General features: G+C 40.0%; 1 protein-coding gene across 2 annotated transcripts in view; it reads left to right on the top strand.

The window, feature by feature from the left end:
- FBXL7 (F-box and leucine rich repeat protein 7) overlaps nt 1-10,742 on the top strand; it is a 736,049-nt gene extending 725,307 nt beyond the window's left edge. For both annotated transcript variants that reach the window (XM_078685724.1, XM_078685723.1), the window contains exon 4: nt 9,431-10,742. In XM_078685724.1, coding sequence (XP_078541850.1) covers nt 9,431-10,167 — 737 coding nt within the window. In that variant the 3' untranslated portion in view covers nt 10,168-10,742. The remainder of the gene's footprint in view (nt 1-9,430) is intronic.
- Nucleotides 10,743-14,143: the final 3,401 nt, after the last annotated feature.

Genomic DNA, 14,143 nt, shown 5'->3' with positions numbered 1-14,143 from the left:
ATGAAGAAAGCTAAACGACTGCAAAAGGAAAAGATTAGGAAAAGCTTGCTAAAGTGAGAGAATTTCCAGCTTCCGGCTTAATCCATCTTGCTGAGAACTGCAGTTTGTCAGAGGTGAAAGCGGCCTGTCACGATGAGTTAGGCTTTCTCCTGTTAACTCTGCCACTTTGCTTGGCCAGCTTAGAGCTCAGAAATATGGCCCTACTAGAAGTCGGACAAGCGGTGGAATCAGATCTGACGTCACCACTCAGGCTTTCGGCCACTTTCCCTGACAATGAGGCTGGATCCCTGCTCACTTGTTTAAATAGCTACAGCTCCTTCACAAGTTTGTTCTCCATCAGATCTTTTCAAATATATATGGACCAACTTTGCCACTTTACGACACCTCAGTCTTCCTAAATCAAACGCACTCTGGGCTAAAAGTCGTCTTCTATAATCTTTTATTAACACCAGCCCATTTATTCCCCAAGGGTGCAAATGTAGTGAAAATGGCTGAACTTCCCCTGTAGGGCTGGGTTCGTGCCCCACCACCGAACATCCAACAGAAATTGTCAAAAAATTAGTTAAAGCATTTCATTGTGCTACACAATTTTCCAAACACATTTGGAGAAAACGCGTATATTTTTCACCTAGTTCTGAAGAGAAGCTCATGAAATATTCCAGGCATGGCAACTATGGGCATTTGTTCTCTGCAGCAGAACATCCGGTAGGTGCCTGTACAGAAAGGAGTACCTCTCCAGCAAAGCCTTTTGTCAGGAGGGCTGCGGAGCACTACAACCGACACCATCCATCTCTTGAAGCAGCTTCCTGTTCCCCAGAATACTGGGGCTTTCCTTCTCCCCACTATGGTCAGTCCCACTCAGTTCAAAAGGACAGTTCTTTGGATTTTGTCGTGGTTGCCATATATGCTTTCCATAACACCTCACTCCATTTTGTGATTCAGTCTAAAGATAGATAAAATGCAGACAGATCCTTTTTGATATTTGTTTGTAACAAAAACTTGCTTCCTGTGATGCCTGGTGTTCTGTTAGGGCCCTGGTTGGACACATGTGAAATGTGACATTAACGGCTGTGCTGATCATGCACCAATCAAAGTCAGATACACGATGGTGAAGTAGTGCCATCCATAAGTCACTCTGAAAAATGATCAACAATTTTGTCTTGTAAGGATATTCCCATTATTGTGGACCCAAACTGGTTATTAAGTCTTAGGTCCTAACATCTGGAGGTCCTTACCAACACAACATGTGAGAGAAAAACATGCAGTGATGAGCTTCAGAAAGGTAGAGAAGGACCTTCTGTTTAACAAAAATGAATGGTGCTTGTATGACCTTTTTTACAGCATTAATATTTCACGCCTAATTTTACGGTCTATGCAATATTAGGGTTCTATTCATTAGTTCATGGCGCCTGCTGACTATTCGTTTTATAGAGTCTGCTTTACAAATAACTAAAATAAATGAGTCCCTTAACCATTCCCTGGATACATGGCCGTGCCAGCCATGAACACACCTTCCTCATATCTTGCCTCAGCCCGCCCCCTTTTCCTGTCCCGTGGTTTGCACAGTGAGCTGTCTGTCTCTGGAGCTCAGCCAATTCACACTGTGTCCTCCCTTAGGTTGCCTAACTGAGCGCTCCTGTAGACTTTCACAATAACAGCCAACGATACACACACCAATTAACCCTGTAGTAAATCCTAACGTCTCCAGTGTTTGCCCCATCATAATCACGCTTTGTTTGAGAAATATTTGGTTATGGGCATTTAGGAATGTGAATATGTAGCAGAGAGACCCATTCTAGAGTGTGCAAGCCACATTTGTCAATGATACAGAAAATGATAACAATTACACATTACATCAAAAATAAGCAACACATTGAGAGAGGAAAGTATGGGGAGACAAATAGAGCGGAGGGGTGGAAGGGGGAAGTGTGAAGGGGAGGATGAGGGAAAAGACGGCAGGCGAGACGAAAGGAAGTATGCCCAAAGACCGACTGGGTAGGTGACGTCCGCAGAGGGAATCCACAGCCCGTCTCCCCTTTAACTAAACCAGGAAGCTCCATCGGGCATCAGTCAAATAACTAGGTCTCAACTGACGAGGAAAAGTTCACAGAAGAAAGTCCAGTGGATAAACAGGGTGTGAACTATGAGCATGGACGAGTGAGGGCAATGGTCAATAGCTGGAAAGAGGAGAAGAGTAGAGAGGAGGGGGTAGGCGGTAGGGTGAAAGGGGGGAAGGGAGAAAAGATCAGGAGAGACGCAGGAGAGTTTGCCCAAAGACTGGCTGGGTAGGTGATAGTCAAGGAGGGAATCCATAGCCCATCTCCCCTTTAGCTCGCGAGGTAGCTCCACCGGGCATCAGTCAAAAGGGCTAGGTCTCAGCTGTCAAGGGAAAGTTCTCAGAGTTAAATGTCATGGAGGGTGAGCAGTAAAATGGTCGGGTGAGGGCTGATCCAGATCAGGACGATGACCAATGATTTTAAGACCAGGAGAGATAGAGCATCAGGGAGGGTCTCACTGAGGCGGCCATCTTGAGGTCAGGCAAGGGGGATGAGTCCTTGAGTTCAAATTCAGTCGGTCCCCATTATTCTCTAAAACCCTGAAGGAAAGTGAGTGTGCGCTAAGCAGTGGATTGGCAAGGGGACAGAGCCAGGGTCCAGCTGTCTTCAGAGGGGGCGCGTGGAGACGAGAAATTCCGCCCGTGGAAGAGACAGCCCCCATTAGCAGGTGTAACCCCTGCCTACGATCGACTGCAGGAGTTGTACTTCATTGCTCAGAAGAACCTAAAATCTTGAAATCATTTTTTAATGAAGAACGAAATAAAGGGAAATACAGTATTCCTGTCTGGCTTTAACTAAATCCACAAGAAAGCTACTCATTTCTCTGATACTGTTTTCACGGGAGGTCCGTGTTTGTACAAGTGCCTGCGACAGAAGCATAACATTAAGTAAACATTGCTGTCTGTCTTTGCACAATTGCATAACTATGCAGGAAGGGAGATCAATAGTTGATCGGTACTTGTGAATCCCAGTCACAAACAAGCGTTGGCAAAGTCAGTAGGTCTCGTCTATGTAAGAGCTATTGGCTTTGCCAATATGTTTTAGCAAGGTTGTACACCAAAGTGGCTGCTGTTTAGCAAGGCTAAAAGTTAGTGGGGTAAAGGGGCATGGAGTAGAGTGTTGTAAGGTGGAGTAGAGTGTTATGGAGTGATGTAGAGTGGCGTACAGTAGAGTTGAGTGGCTTGTAGAGGAGTGGGGTGTCATGGAGTAGCATACAGTGTTGTGGAGTGTCATGGAGGGAGTTGTGTCATAGAGTGGAAGGGCATAGAGTTGCTTTTTGTGGAGTACAGTACAGTGTCAGAACTGAGTAGAGTAGAGTGGCATGGAGTGGTGTTGAGCAGAGTGGAGTAGCATAGAAGGTGTTACCTAGACTGTTGTACAGTAGAATGGTGCACAGTGGAGTAGATTGTCATAGAGAGGAATCACATAGAGTGGAGTGAAGTAGAGTGTCATAGAATAGAGTGGAATAAAGTGCCATGGAATAGCATAGATGGAGTTGCGTAGAGCGTTGTAGAGTGAGGTAGTGTCGTAGAATGGCATGGAGTGGAGTGGAGTGTCATTGAATGCAGTAAAGTGTCAAGGGAGCAGAGTTAAATGGAGTGGAGCATCATAGAGTGAAGTATCGTGGAGTGAAGTGACATAGAGTGGAGTGGAGTAGAGGGGCCTAGATTGAAGTGGCGTAAAGTGCAGTGGTGTAGAGTAGGTTGGCATAAAGCGCATTGGTTTAGAGTAAAGTGGATTGGCATAGATTGCAGTGACATAGAGTAGTTTGGAGTAGAGTGGCATAGAGAAGAGCTGTGCAGAGTAGATTGCAGTGGTGTAGAGTGAAATGGCACAGAGTGGAGTAGAGGGGCGGAGAGTGAAGTGGCATAGAGTGGAGTGGTGCAGGGTAGGGTGGAGTAGTGCTGAGTAGAGTATAGTGGAGTAGAGTGCAGAGGCATTGAGTGCAGAGGCATTGAGTGTAGTGGCATTGAGTGTAGTGTTGTAGAGTGTAGTGGCTTAGAGTGCAGTGGTGTAGAGTGTAGTGGCATGGAGTGCAGTCATGCAGAGTAAAGGGGTGAAGAGTGCATTAGTGTAGAGTGCAGTGCCGTACAGTGATGCAGACTAAAGTGACGTTGAGTGCAGTGGCATAGAGTAGATTGTTTCAGAGTAGAGTGAAGTGTCATAGTATGCAGTGGTGTAGAGTAGATTGGAGTAGCTTAGCGTGGATTGGTGTAGAGTGCAGAGGGTTAGAGTGGAGCTATGCAGAGTTGAGTAGCGTAGAGTGGCATGAAGTAGAGTGGCAGAGAGTGCAGTGTTGTAGAGTGTACTGTTGTAAAGTGCAGTGGTGTATAGTAGAGTGACATGGGGTGCATTGGCCTAGAGTAACATGGAGCAGAGTAGAGTGGCGTAGAGCGCAGTGGTACAGCATAGAGTAGTGTAGAGTGCAGTGGCGTAGTGTGGAGTAGAGAGCAGTGGCACAGAGTAGAATAGAGTGGTGTAGAGTGCTGTGATGCAGAGCAGAATATAGCGGCGTGGAGTGCAGTGACAGAGTACCATGGCATAGAGTGCAGTGGTGTAGAGTAGATTGGCATAGAGTGTATTGGTTTTGAGTAAAGTGGTGTAGAGTGTATTGGTATAGAGTGCAGTGGCGTAGAGTGATACAGAGTGGAGTGGCGCTGAGTGCAGTGGGGTAGACCAGACTGTTTCAGAGTAGTGTGCAGTGGTGCATAGCAGATTAGAATGGCTTAGAGGGGATTGGCATAACGTACACTGGTTTACAATGGAGCGGTACAGAGTAGAGTGCAACGGCGTAGCATGTGGTGCCATAGAGTGCAGTGTTGCATAGTAGGGTGGCATAGAGTGAAGTGGTGCAGAGTGCAGTGGCAAAGAGGGCAGTGGTGCATAGTAGAGTAGTATGGGGTAGAGTGCAGTGGTATAGAGTGGAGAGGCCTAGAATGGAGTGGTGAAGAGAAAAGTGCAGTGACGCAGTGTGGAGTGGCGTAAGGTGGTGTGGTTCAGAGTAGAGTGCAGTGGTGTAGAGTGGTATAGAGTAGAGTGGAGTGGAGTAGCGTGGCATATGCATGGTGTGGTAGCATGCTGCCATTACAGACAACACATCTTGAATAGAAATTACCATTACAATCACTCTTACATACAGTTTTACTAATAAAGTATACAGCGCACAAACGATAATGTGTGGAAATGTCATCACCCAATGTATTGATTTGATCATCAGCACAGTTCATTTGTAGACATTTAAATTTTGTTGAGTGCTAGAAAAGAAAATAGCATTGTACAGCCTTTCTTAAGCAGATCCCCAGTAGCCACCATGATTGTCACATAAATCCTCTCACTTTGAAGTCAGAGAAAGAAAAATAAACACCAAGCTCCCTGGAAGACACAGGTGACATTTGGATGTATGTCGTTACAACGCATACATTTACATCGCGGTGCATTACATCGCGGTTTTTACAGCGCAAGTCCTTACAACGACTTGCCTTGGAGGGCGCAGGACTTAGGAGTAGTATAATTTACTATTCCGACTCCAGCCTATGCACAGTAGGGAAGGTGTTGGATAGTAAATTATACTATTCCTTGTCCTAGAGCGCCATCCAGTAAAAACCGCGAAGTAATTGCATCTCATTGTAATCCCTGCTTTGTAAACAATGTTTCCCGTAACATTTGACCTCTGTCTTTGACAGCACAGCAAATGTGACAAGATAAGCACAAGATTTTAAGGTCTGTTTACAGAAAGCGAGTTTATGGAAGAATACAGTAAACAAGGTTTGTGCAACGGGAGGGATGAACTCGAGCTGGACAGCCTAAAGCAAATAAAGCCAGCAAATAGAAAGCCAGAAAATGTGAGTTACAAACCACAAAGCCAATGGTAAGCAGCGGGGAGAATGTATTCCTAGGTCAACTTTCTGAATGTCCCCAAGATATCTTCAGTAAACCAGACAGCTGCGCTATCTGGTAGGCTGTAACCTAGAAATGATGTCAAAATCCTGGCGGTGGCCAGTCACCCTAAGCTGCAGATCACCAGGGGGTGGGAGGGGGTGCAGAAAAAGAATCACTGTCAAAATATCGACCTACAGGAATATCGATGCAGAAATATCGAAGGCAAGAATATCGACATCCTATCTACAACATGGTAAGTACAAAAATATTGGAAAAAATATATAGATGTTAAAAATATCGATGTTAAAATATCGTTTTTTTCCTGTAAAAATATAAATGTAAAATAAAGTAAATAACAATAATAACTCAAATTAACATAATTAAAAATATCTAATAATGTTTAAAATTAATAAATAATACATATATAATAATAATACATTAATTAAACATATACATAAAATATATAATATATACATACCTAATAAGTTATAATAATAATTTTAATAATTTATAAATTAATAAAAATATTATAAATTACAAATACATTTACAAACATAAAACAAAAACATAAATAAAAAGTAAAGAATTACGTTTAATAAATTAAAAAAATTAAATATACCTTTAAGTTTTTAAAAATTAATTATATACTACATTTATCTAAATTTATACGAAAAAAATTAAATAACTAAATAAATAAAAATATTATTCAAAATGCATAAGTAAAAAAAATACAGTAATAAAAATGTTGGATAGCATAAAACTTAAAATTACCATTCCCACTCCAGAGAGCGCAACAGTAGATAAACCGTTGTATAGCGTAGAGGTCAAAATTACTATTCCAACTCCAGAGAGTGCAACAGTAGGGAAAACGTTGGATAGCTTAGGGGTAAAAATGACTATTCCAACTCCAGAGAATGCAACAGTAGGGAAAGCATTGGATAGCGTAGGGGTAAAAATTACTATTCCAACTCCAGAGAGTGCAACAGTAGGGAAAACGTTGGATAGCTTAGGGGTAAAAATGACTATTCCAACTCCAGAGAATGCAACAGTAGGGAAAGCATTGGATAGCGTAGGGGTAAAAATTACTATTCCAACTCCAGAGAGTGCAACAGTTGGGAAAGCGTTGGATAGCATAGGGGTAAAAATTACTATTCCAACTCCAGAGAGTGCAACAGTAGGGAAAGCGTTGGATGGTGTAGGGGTAAAAATTACTATTCCCACTCCAGAGAGTGCAACAGTAGGGAAAGCGTTGGATAGTGTAGGGGTAAAAAATACTATTCCCACTCCAGAGAGTGCAACAGTAGGGAAAGCATTGGATAGCGTAGAAGTTAAATATAACATACTTATAAATAATTGTTGTAAATAAAATATTTAAAAATTTAATTTTTAAATAACTACATCATTTGAAAATACCCATTTATAATTACTAAAAATATATTTAAAATTGAATAATTAATTAACACTAAATTAACATTAAATACCAATATTAAAAATGGTAAACAATAAATTTATTTTTAAATAAAAAACATTTTTTATGAAAAATCAATTACCAATTAATAAAATACATTTCCAATTATTAAAAAGTAATTAACAATTAAAATTATCAATTACCAATTGTAAACAATTAATTACCAATTAAAAAAATTAATTGCCAATTAAAAAAATTATTTAAAAAATTAATAATTAATTGGAAATAAACAAATTATCAATACCAATAAAAAATAAATAATTACTTAATTACAATTAAATTACTTCCCACCCAATTCCCCTATAAACCCACAACCCGCTACAGAACTTAAACATAAAATGAAATTAAAAATAACATTTTTAATATACAAAAAATAGTACACATATGATTTAAAACAAATAAAATACTTAAAAAAACATATAACACATACATATAAAATACATAATAAAATACATAATAACATACAAAACTACAAACAAATATCGATATTAGTAACATCGAAATTAGTAACATCGATATAATTGATATCGATATTACTAACTTTGATATTACTTACATCGATATAAAAAAAAATCGATATTACTTACCTTAGGGTCGATATTCTGTCCAACGATATTCATGACCTCGATATTCTTCACCTTCGATATTTTAAACTCGATATTAATGTAAGTCGATAATTAGGAATCGATATTTTGACTGTGCACCGCAGAAAACCTTTCAAATAAGTTGACATTCTGCAGAACACCTGTTGAGAGACTTAGTTGCAAAGGCTTGGCAGAGCCCTTCTTGAGAGACCCAATATTGGTGAGCCACGTCACTTTATTCACTTTGATGGATTGCACGAGGGAGGTAGGACAAGTGAGACGGGCTGACACTTTCTCTGTCTCCAACCAGAGGAAATACTGGCGATAAAGAAAAAAAACAGGCCTGCTCCATAGAATATCACATTGCATTCTTGCTGCTTTCTTGAGATAAACATATGAGGCCACAGATAAGGACCTACGACTAACAGAGAACATATCAGCAGAAGATGGCATCACATATTTAGCCAATGTATGAGCCATTCAGCAGAGGTGTGGAATACATTATTTTTTACTTCCTGGTGTTTTTGCCTCCTTACATTTTCATTCATGATACCTATTTGTTTCCTTTATTCCTAAACTTTCAAGAGATTGCTAGCTAAGCTTGCTATCATTAACACCATCCATGGTGAGCTTTATATACCCCAGAGATATGAGCAGAAAAAGGCTCTGTACTTCTGTGTCAGGTAAGCCAGGTCAATGGTGAAGACTGTTATACTTGTTAGAAGGGGTGGTGGGGGTTTGTTTTGTGTGGCCAGACTGATTGGATGACAGTGGCCGCTCTCTGCCCGCACACAGCAACCTGCATGCCAATTTGGGAATTTGTCATGGCTCCGGTGGGTTATATTTGCTAACGGTATTCCTGGTGACCGAAATTCTTGCCGGGTGGTATGCTGTGAGCTTTGGTATTTCAGAGACCAACCTCCCTACGTAGAGGTGTTTGCTTCTGAAATGCAAAAATAAGTGTTTTTGACAAACGATATTTTTTTTCATGTGAAGAGCAAACATTAGCTTCAGTAGGATGGGCTTTCTGGCATACACACCCAGGCATTCCTGTGATAAATGGCCTTCTGGTCAATTGATTCCTGTGAGAAAGCCACCAGTGGCTCTGCTGTTTTAAACCTGGAGGACTACTCAACTCTAAGTGAAGTGGGGGAATAGCAAGTTTGGCTGGGAGTGTGAACCATCGACTTATAGAGTTTCTTTTGTTCTGCTTAACTTTAAATTACGCCTTTGACTTTTATAGTTAAGGTACAACACTTGCAGGATTTGGGTATGCTGGTCTTAACTTCTGAATAGTGTGTCAAATTAATTGTTTCTATGTTTCTACCTCTCTGGTTGACCTTAAAGCATAAGTAATGCCAGGACATTAAATGGGATTTATGAAGAATGTCATATCTTGATTACCACCTACTTACCTTGTTTGTTTCTCTTTGCTTTTTTAGGTTGCTCCAAGGTTACTTGCATTAGCCTGACACGTGAGGCCTCCATTAAGCTGTCTCCCATACATGGGAAACAGATCTCCATCCGCTTCTTGGACATGACAGACTGCTTTGTCCTGGAAGATGAAGGACTGCACACCATTGCAGCTCACTGCACTCAGCTCACTCACCTCTACCTGCGTCGTTGTGTCCGTATTACCGATGAAGGTCTACGCTACATTATGATTTACTGCACCTCCATAAAGGAACTGAGTGTCAGTGACTGCCGATTTGTCAGCGACTTTGGCATGAGGGAAATAGCCAAACTGGAGTCCCGCCTCCGGTACCTCAGCATCGCCCACTGTGGTCGCATCACAGATGTTGGCATCCGCTACATCGCCAAGTATTGCAGCAAACTGCGCTATCTCAATGCACGGGGTTGCGAAGGAATTACGGACCACGGGTTGGAATATCTTGCCAAAAACTGCTCAAAACTCAAATCCTTAGACATTGGAAAGTGCCCCTTGGTCTCAGATACTGGCCTGGAGTGTCTTGCCTTGAACTGTTTTAATTTAAAGCGCCTGAGCCTAAAGTCTTGTGAAAGCATTACGGGCCAAGGACTGCAAATTGTGGCCGCCAACTGCTTTGACTTACAGATGCTGAATGTGCAGGACTGCGAGGTACCAGTGGATGCTCTGCGGTTTGTTAAACGCCACTGCAAGCGCTGCATTATCGAGCACAGCAACCCTGCTTTTTTCTAAGAGTATAGCTTGTTTTTTGTATAAAATACCTTAAACAGTGACAAAATAATGACCAATGAAAGGAACACTCCCCCCCACAGTACCTATCCCTTCTCTATGGGGCGTGGGTGAGATCTTCTTTTTCGGTGCAGTACACCTTGTGGTAAAGACATAATGTATATTAATTATGAGATGTGCATTATTTGTGTCTGTATATACCTCTACATGTGTAAAGGAAATACATGATGGATAACCGTGGGATATGGTCCTATAATCCTGTTGAGAGGCTCTGTTGGCATGAGAATAAACCACTCGTTATGTATCTTTTTAAATTACATATAAAATGTTTCCATTAAGTGTTGATGTAGATGTACTTCTCCACATTATTATCCATTTTTCAATCGTTACATATGTCAAAGTGACCACATAAGAAGTAATTATGTAGAACTTAGAGCCCCAAGTTACTTATTCTTCTGATTGGACTATCTTGAGGTGGAACTTTGACACAGTGTCTCAATTGGTTCTCATATATAACTATACCTACAAAGATATTCCTGGCTTGAGGTTCTACATAATTACTTCTTTTGTGGTCACTTTTCACTTTTTTTAAATGTATTTTTATTACCACAGTTGGGTCATTTGACAGATAATACATTCACAGCATCAAAAAATATCCATATCCATAATCTTCTTTTACAAAATTGTCTGAATCAAACGGGGAGGACAGGATTACCAACTTCATATACAAAATAGATAGATCCATAAACTATTCCTCTAGATATTCTTTGAGAGCCCCCCAAATCGATATACCTAATCGTTTTTTCCTAACACCCTTTAGAGCATACAGATTCCATTCCAATTCATATACATTAAACAGTTTCCTTCGCCAAAATTCAAACATCGGTGCTTCAGGTTGTAACCATTCCGTGGCTATACATAACCTGGCAATGGTCATTGCTACAAATAAAAAATTCTTAAATTTACATAGATTCACATTATTATTGACGCGTTGCCCCCCCCCCCCAATAGCATAAGTGCGGGGGATATTTTAATCGGACAATGAATAACTAAAGATATAAACCTTTCTATGCTGGAGATGAAAGACGATAATTTGGGACAATTATAGAAGACATGAACAATATCTGCATCTTCCCCTCCACATCGAAAGCATTTTCCATCATACATAGGCCCCCATGTTGCCATTCGTTTGGGCGTGTAGTATAATCTGAATATAGTCTTATATACCTGCGCTTTCAAATTAGCTGACAAACACATATCCTTAGCCATCAGAATAGTATCTACAACATTTAAGTCGGTTTCCTCTAACTTATTCTGCCAGTATACATTATATTTGTTCAAGTCGTCAGGTTTATATTCCGTCAGCAACCGATATATCCTACCAATCCTTTTTTTAATCGAATTGCCTCTATTAATTTATTAGGAGTGGGTGTGTTTAATTTCTTTAAACAAAAATCTCTAACTCGTAAATATTTAAAAAAAGAAGAATGAGGTAACTGAAATTTGCTTCCCATGTTTCTCTTCTTTTCTGTGGTCACTTTTCACTGTGGTGGTTGACAAATTTTAGGTTGGAACAACATCAGAACTAAGGATAATTATGATTTATTTTGTAGCCCTGATGAAGTCAGTGGTATACCTACCATAGACAAAACACGTGTTAGCTATATGTTTGTTTTCGATGTATTGGACGAATGCGAAGATTAAAAAATAGGAAAATAATGAAGAGAACTAATTCTACATCAGCACTTCGTGGAGACTTATTATTTGGACATTGGAGCTCGGGATTCTTTGAATGTGACTTGGGGCAATTTTGTCTTCTGTTTTTGGAAACAAAGAGTGCCGTTACACATCCCTTGAGCACCATTTGGACTATTATGCTTTTGAATTTTAAATGCGATTGTGCGCAAGAGTTACCCTGCCACTTCAATTGTTTTGGTTACATATAAAATGTTGTTTTAGCTTTCTACTGGTTCAGTTCAGTAATTCTCAGGACTGGTTGCGTTATTTTAAAATGTGATGGTAATTCATGGGTATGATGTGATTTGCCTGAATTATAGGTAAAACACCATAGCTATTTGATCAAGAGCAATACCCAGATATGGAACCCATGTAGCTTATCATAAGAGATGGCCATATTGTATGGTTCTGTGTTGCCATTAGCGGTCTTGTGAAATGAAAAATCACAACGCTAAATGGGGACTGGGATGTAAATCCACCCAGAATCCGAAGTTGGTTTTGTCCATCCATAATATACATAAGTTGATATGTATTTTTCCGATATCCAATGTTATAAAATGGACTTCTCGTTGATTGAAAATTTAGAATTTATGGCAATGAGTTAATAACCATGAAGGTTTGGCTATGTGATGTTTTACCGGTGAAGAACAGGTTTTAAAAACACTAAAAACACTACTGTTTCTTGAAATGGTAGTTGTCAAGCATGTTATGATGTTCAATTACTTGCACACAATGTGTGTGCACTTACAAACACCCACCCTGTTATACCTAACATTTCCTCAACTAATTGCTGTATATTTATAACATTTAGCTTTTACTATGATCTGCTCCTTCTCTCTGTCATCAGTTCCAGCTTACTGTTATGTCTTCTGTCATGAGACTGCCTACGTTGTTGTTTTACTTCGGAAATGAAAGTGTAATACACCTTGTGCCTTATACAGTAAAGCGTATAAACTAAATACATCACAGCAATGAAAAAGGTGTGAAACACAAATTTGAAAGGAGAAATAATTACTAGACTGTTTGAATGTCTCTGGGCATGAGAAGGCAAAGTTTGCTTATTTCAAACAACCCTATTCAAATTGGATTTTAAACTGCCTATACAATATAATATGCCTCAAAGTAAAGTAGTATTCTATTTTTACAAACATTGTAGAATATAGCCGGCACTAGGCATACTTGTATTAGTGTACGACTGGGCCATATCCCACTGTTAATGCCTGGCCATGGTCAAGGGACATCTGGTCATCCTTCACGACATCGGAAGATAATCATCGTTGTGCCTGTAGTGCAACATCCATGTTAAAACAGTTTATATCAACAAATAAAACATTTTCAAAGAAATCACTCTATCAAACGCTTCAATGATTTACATGTTTGTATTTTATATATTGAAGAAAAATGCATATGGATTTGTCTTCTAAATGTATGTGATATTCCAGTGATGGATGCACAATTGTAACTCAATTGCACAAAATATATGGGATAGAGTACTCCTTACGAACATTAGAAGGATATTGCAATTGCAGAGGAGTTCAAGGCCAAATGCTGATTTACTTTATCAGGTCATAGAACTCCCAAGCATCTTGCAATATCCCTATAATGCACAGCAGGGGGTACTTTATTTCATATAATACATGGTCACTATGAGATGTTAGTCCACTACAGGTAATAATGTCACTGTTCTTTAACATGCAAGACGTACAACATAGGGGTTATCTAAGACGGAGAACTGCGAGGAGGAGGAAGGTGAGCGGCCATGGCATGGAGGAGGCAGCCACGGCAGGTAAGTGTCTTTTTAATTACTTTAGAATTACTTTGGGAGGGCACTTAGCAGAGGGGAGCGAAGTTTCATGGAGTTGTTTTCCAACTCTGTGGAACTTTGCATAGAGGCACTACGCCTGCTCCGCCCAGGATTAAAAATGACCCAATCAAAGAACTGATGCCAATTACAATTACTTTTTTGCTTTAGGGACTTTAATTTCCAACCTAGTAGCTGAATGGTCCTGCTAAATACAAACTGTGCATCCCACCATTGAGCACCAATGCGAGAAAGTCGATTATTTGTTGAGGGGAATGGTGGTTCACTGTTGGAAATGTTCCCTTTCTGCAGGGGCACACCAATTTCTTTGGCCTTTTTTGCTAATCCTTTTTTGCTGCATATAGACCTCTGTGCAATTTACACCTGCTAAATAGAGGTACATTGCTTGTACTCCTCCTTTCAATATGGTAAAATTTATTT

This window comes from Lissotriton helveticus, chromosome 4_1 (assembly GCF_964261635.1).
Source record: "Lissotriton helveticus chromosome 4_1, aLisHel1.1, whole genome shotgun sequence".
NCBI lineage: Eukaryota > Metazoa > Chordata > Amphibia > Caudata > Salamandridae > Lissotriton > Lissotriton helveticus.
Note: the sequence above shows the minus strand (reverse complement) of the source record. Positions and strands in the feature narration are given on the sequence as shown.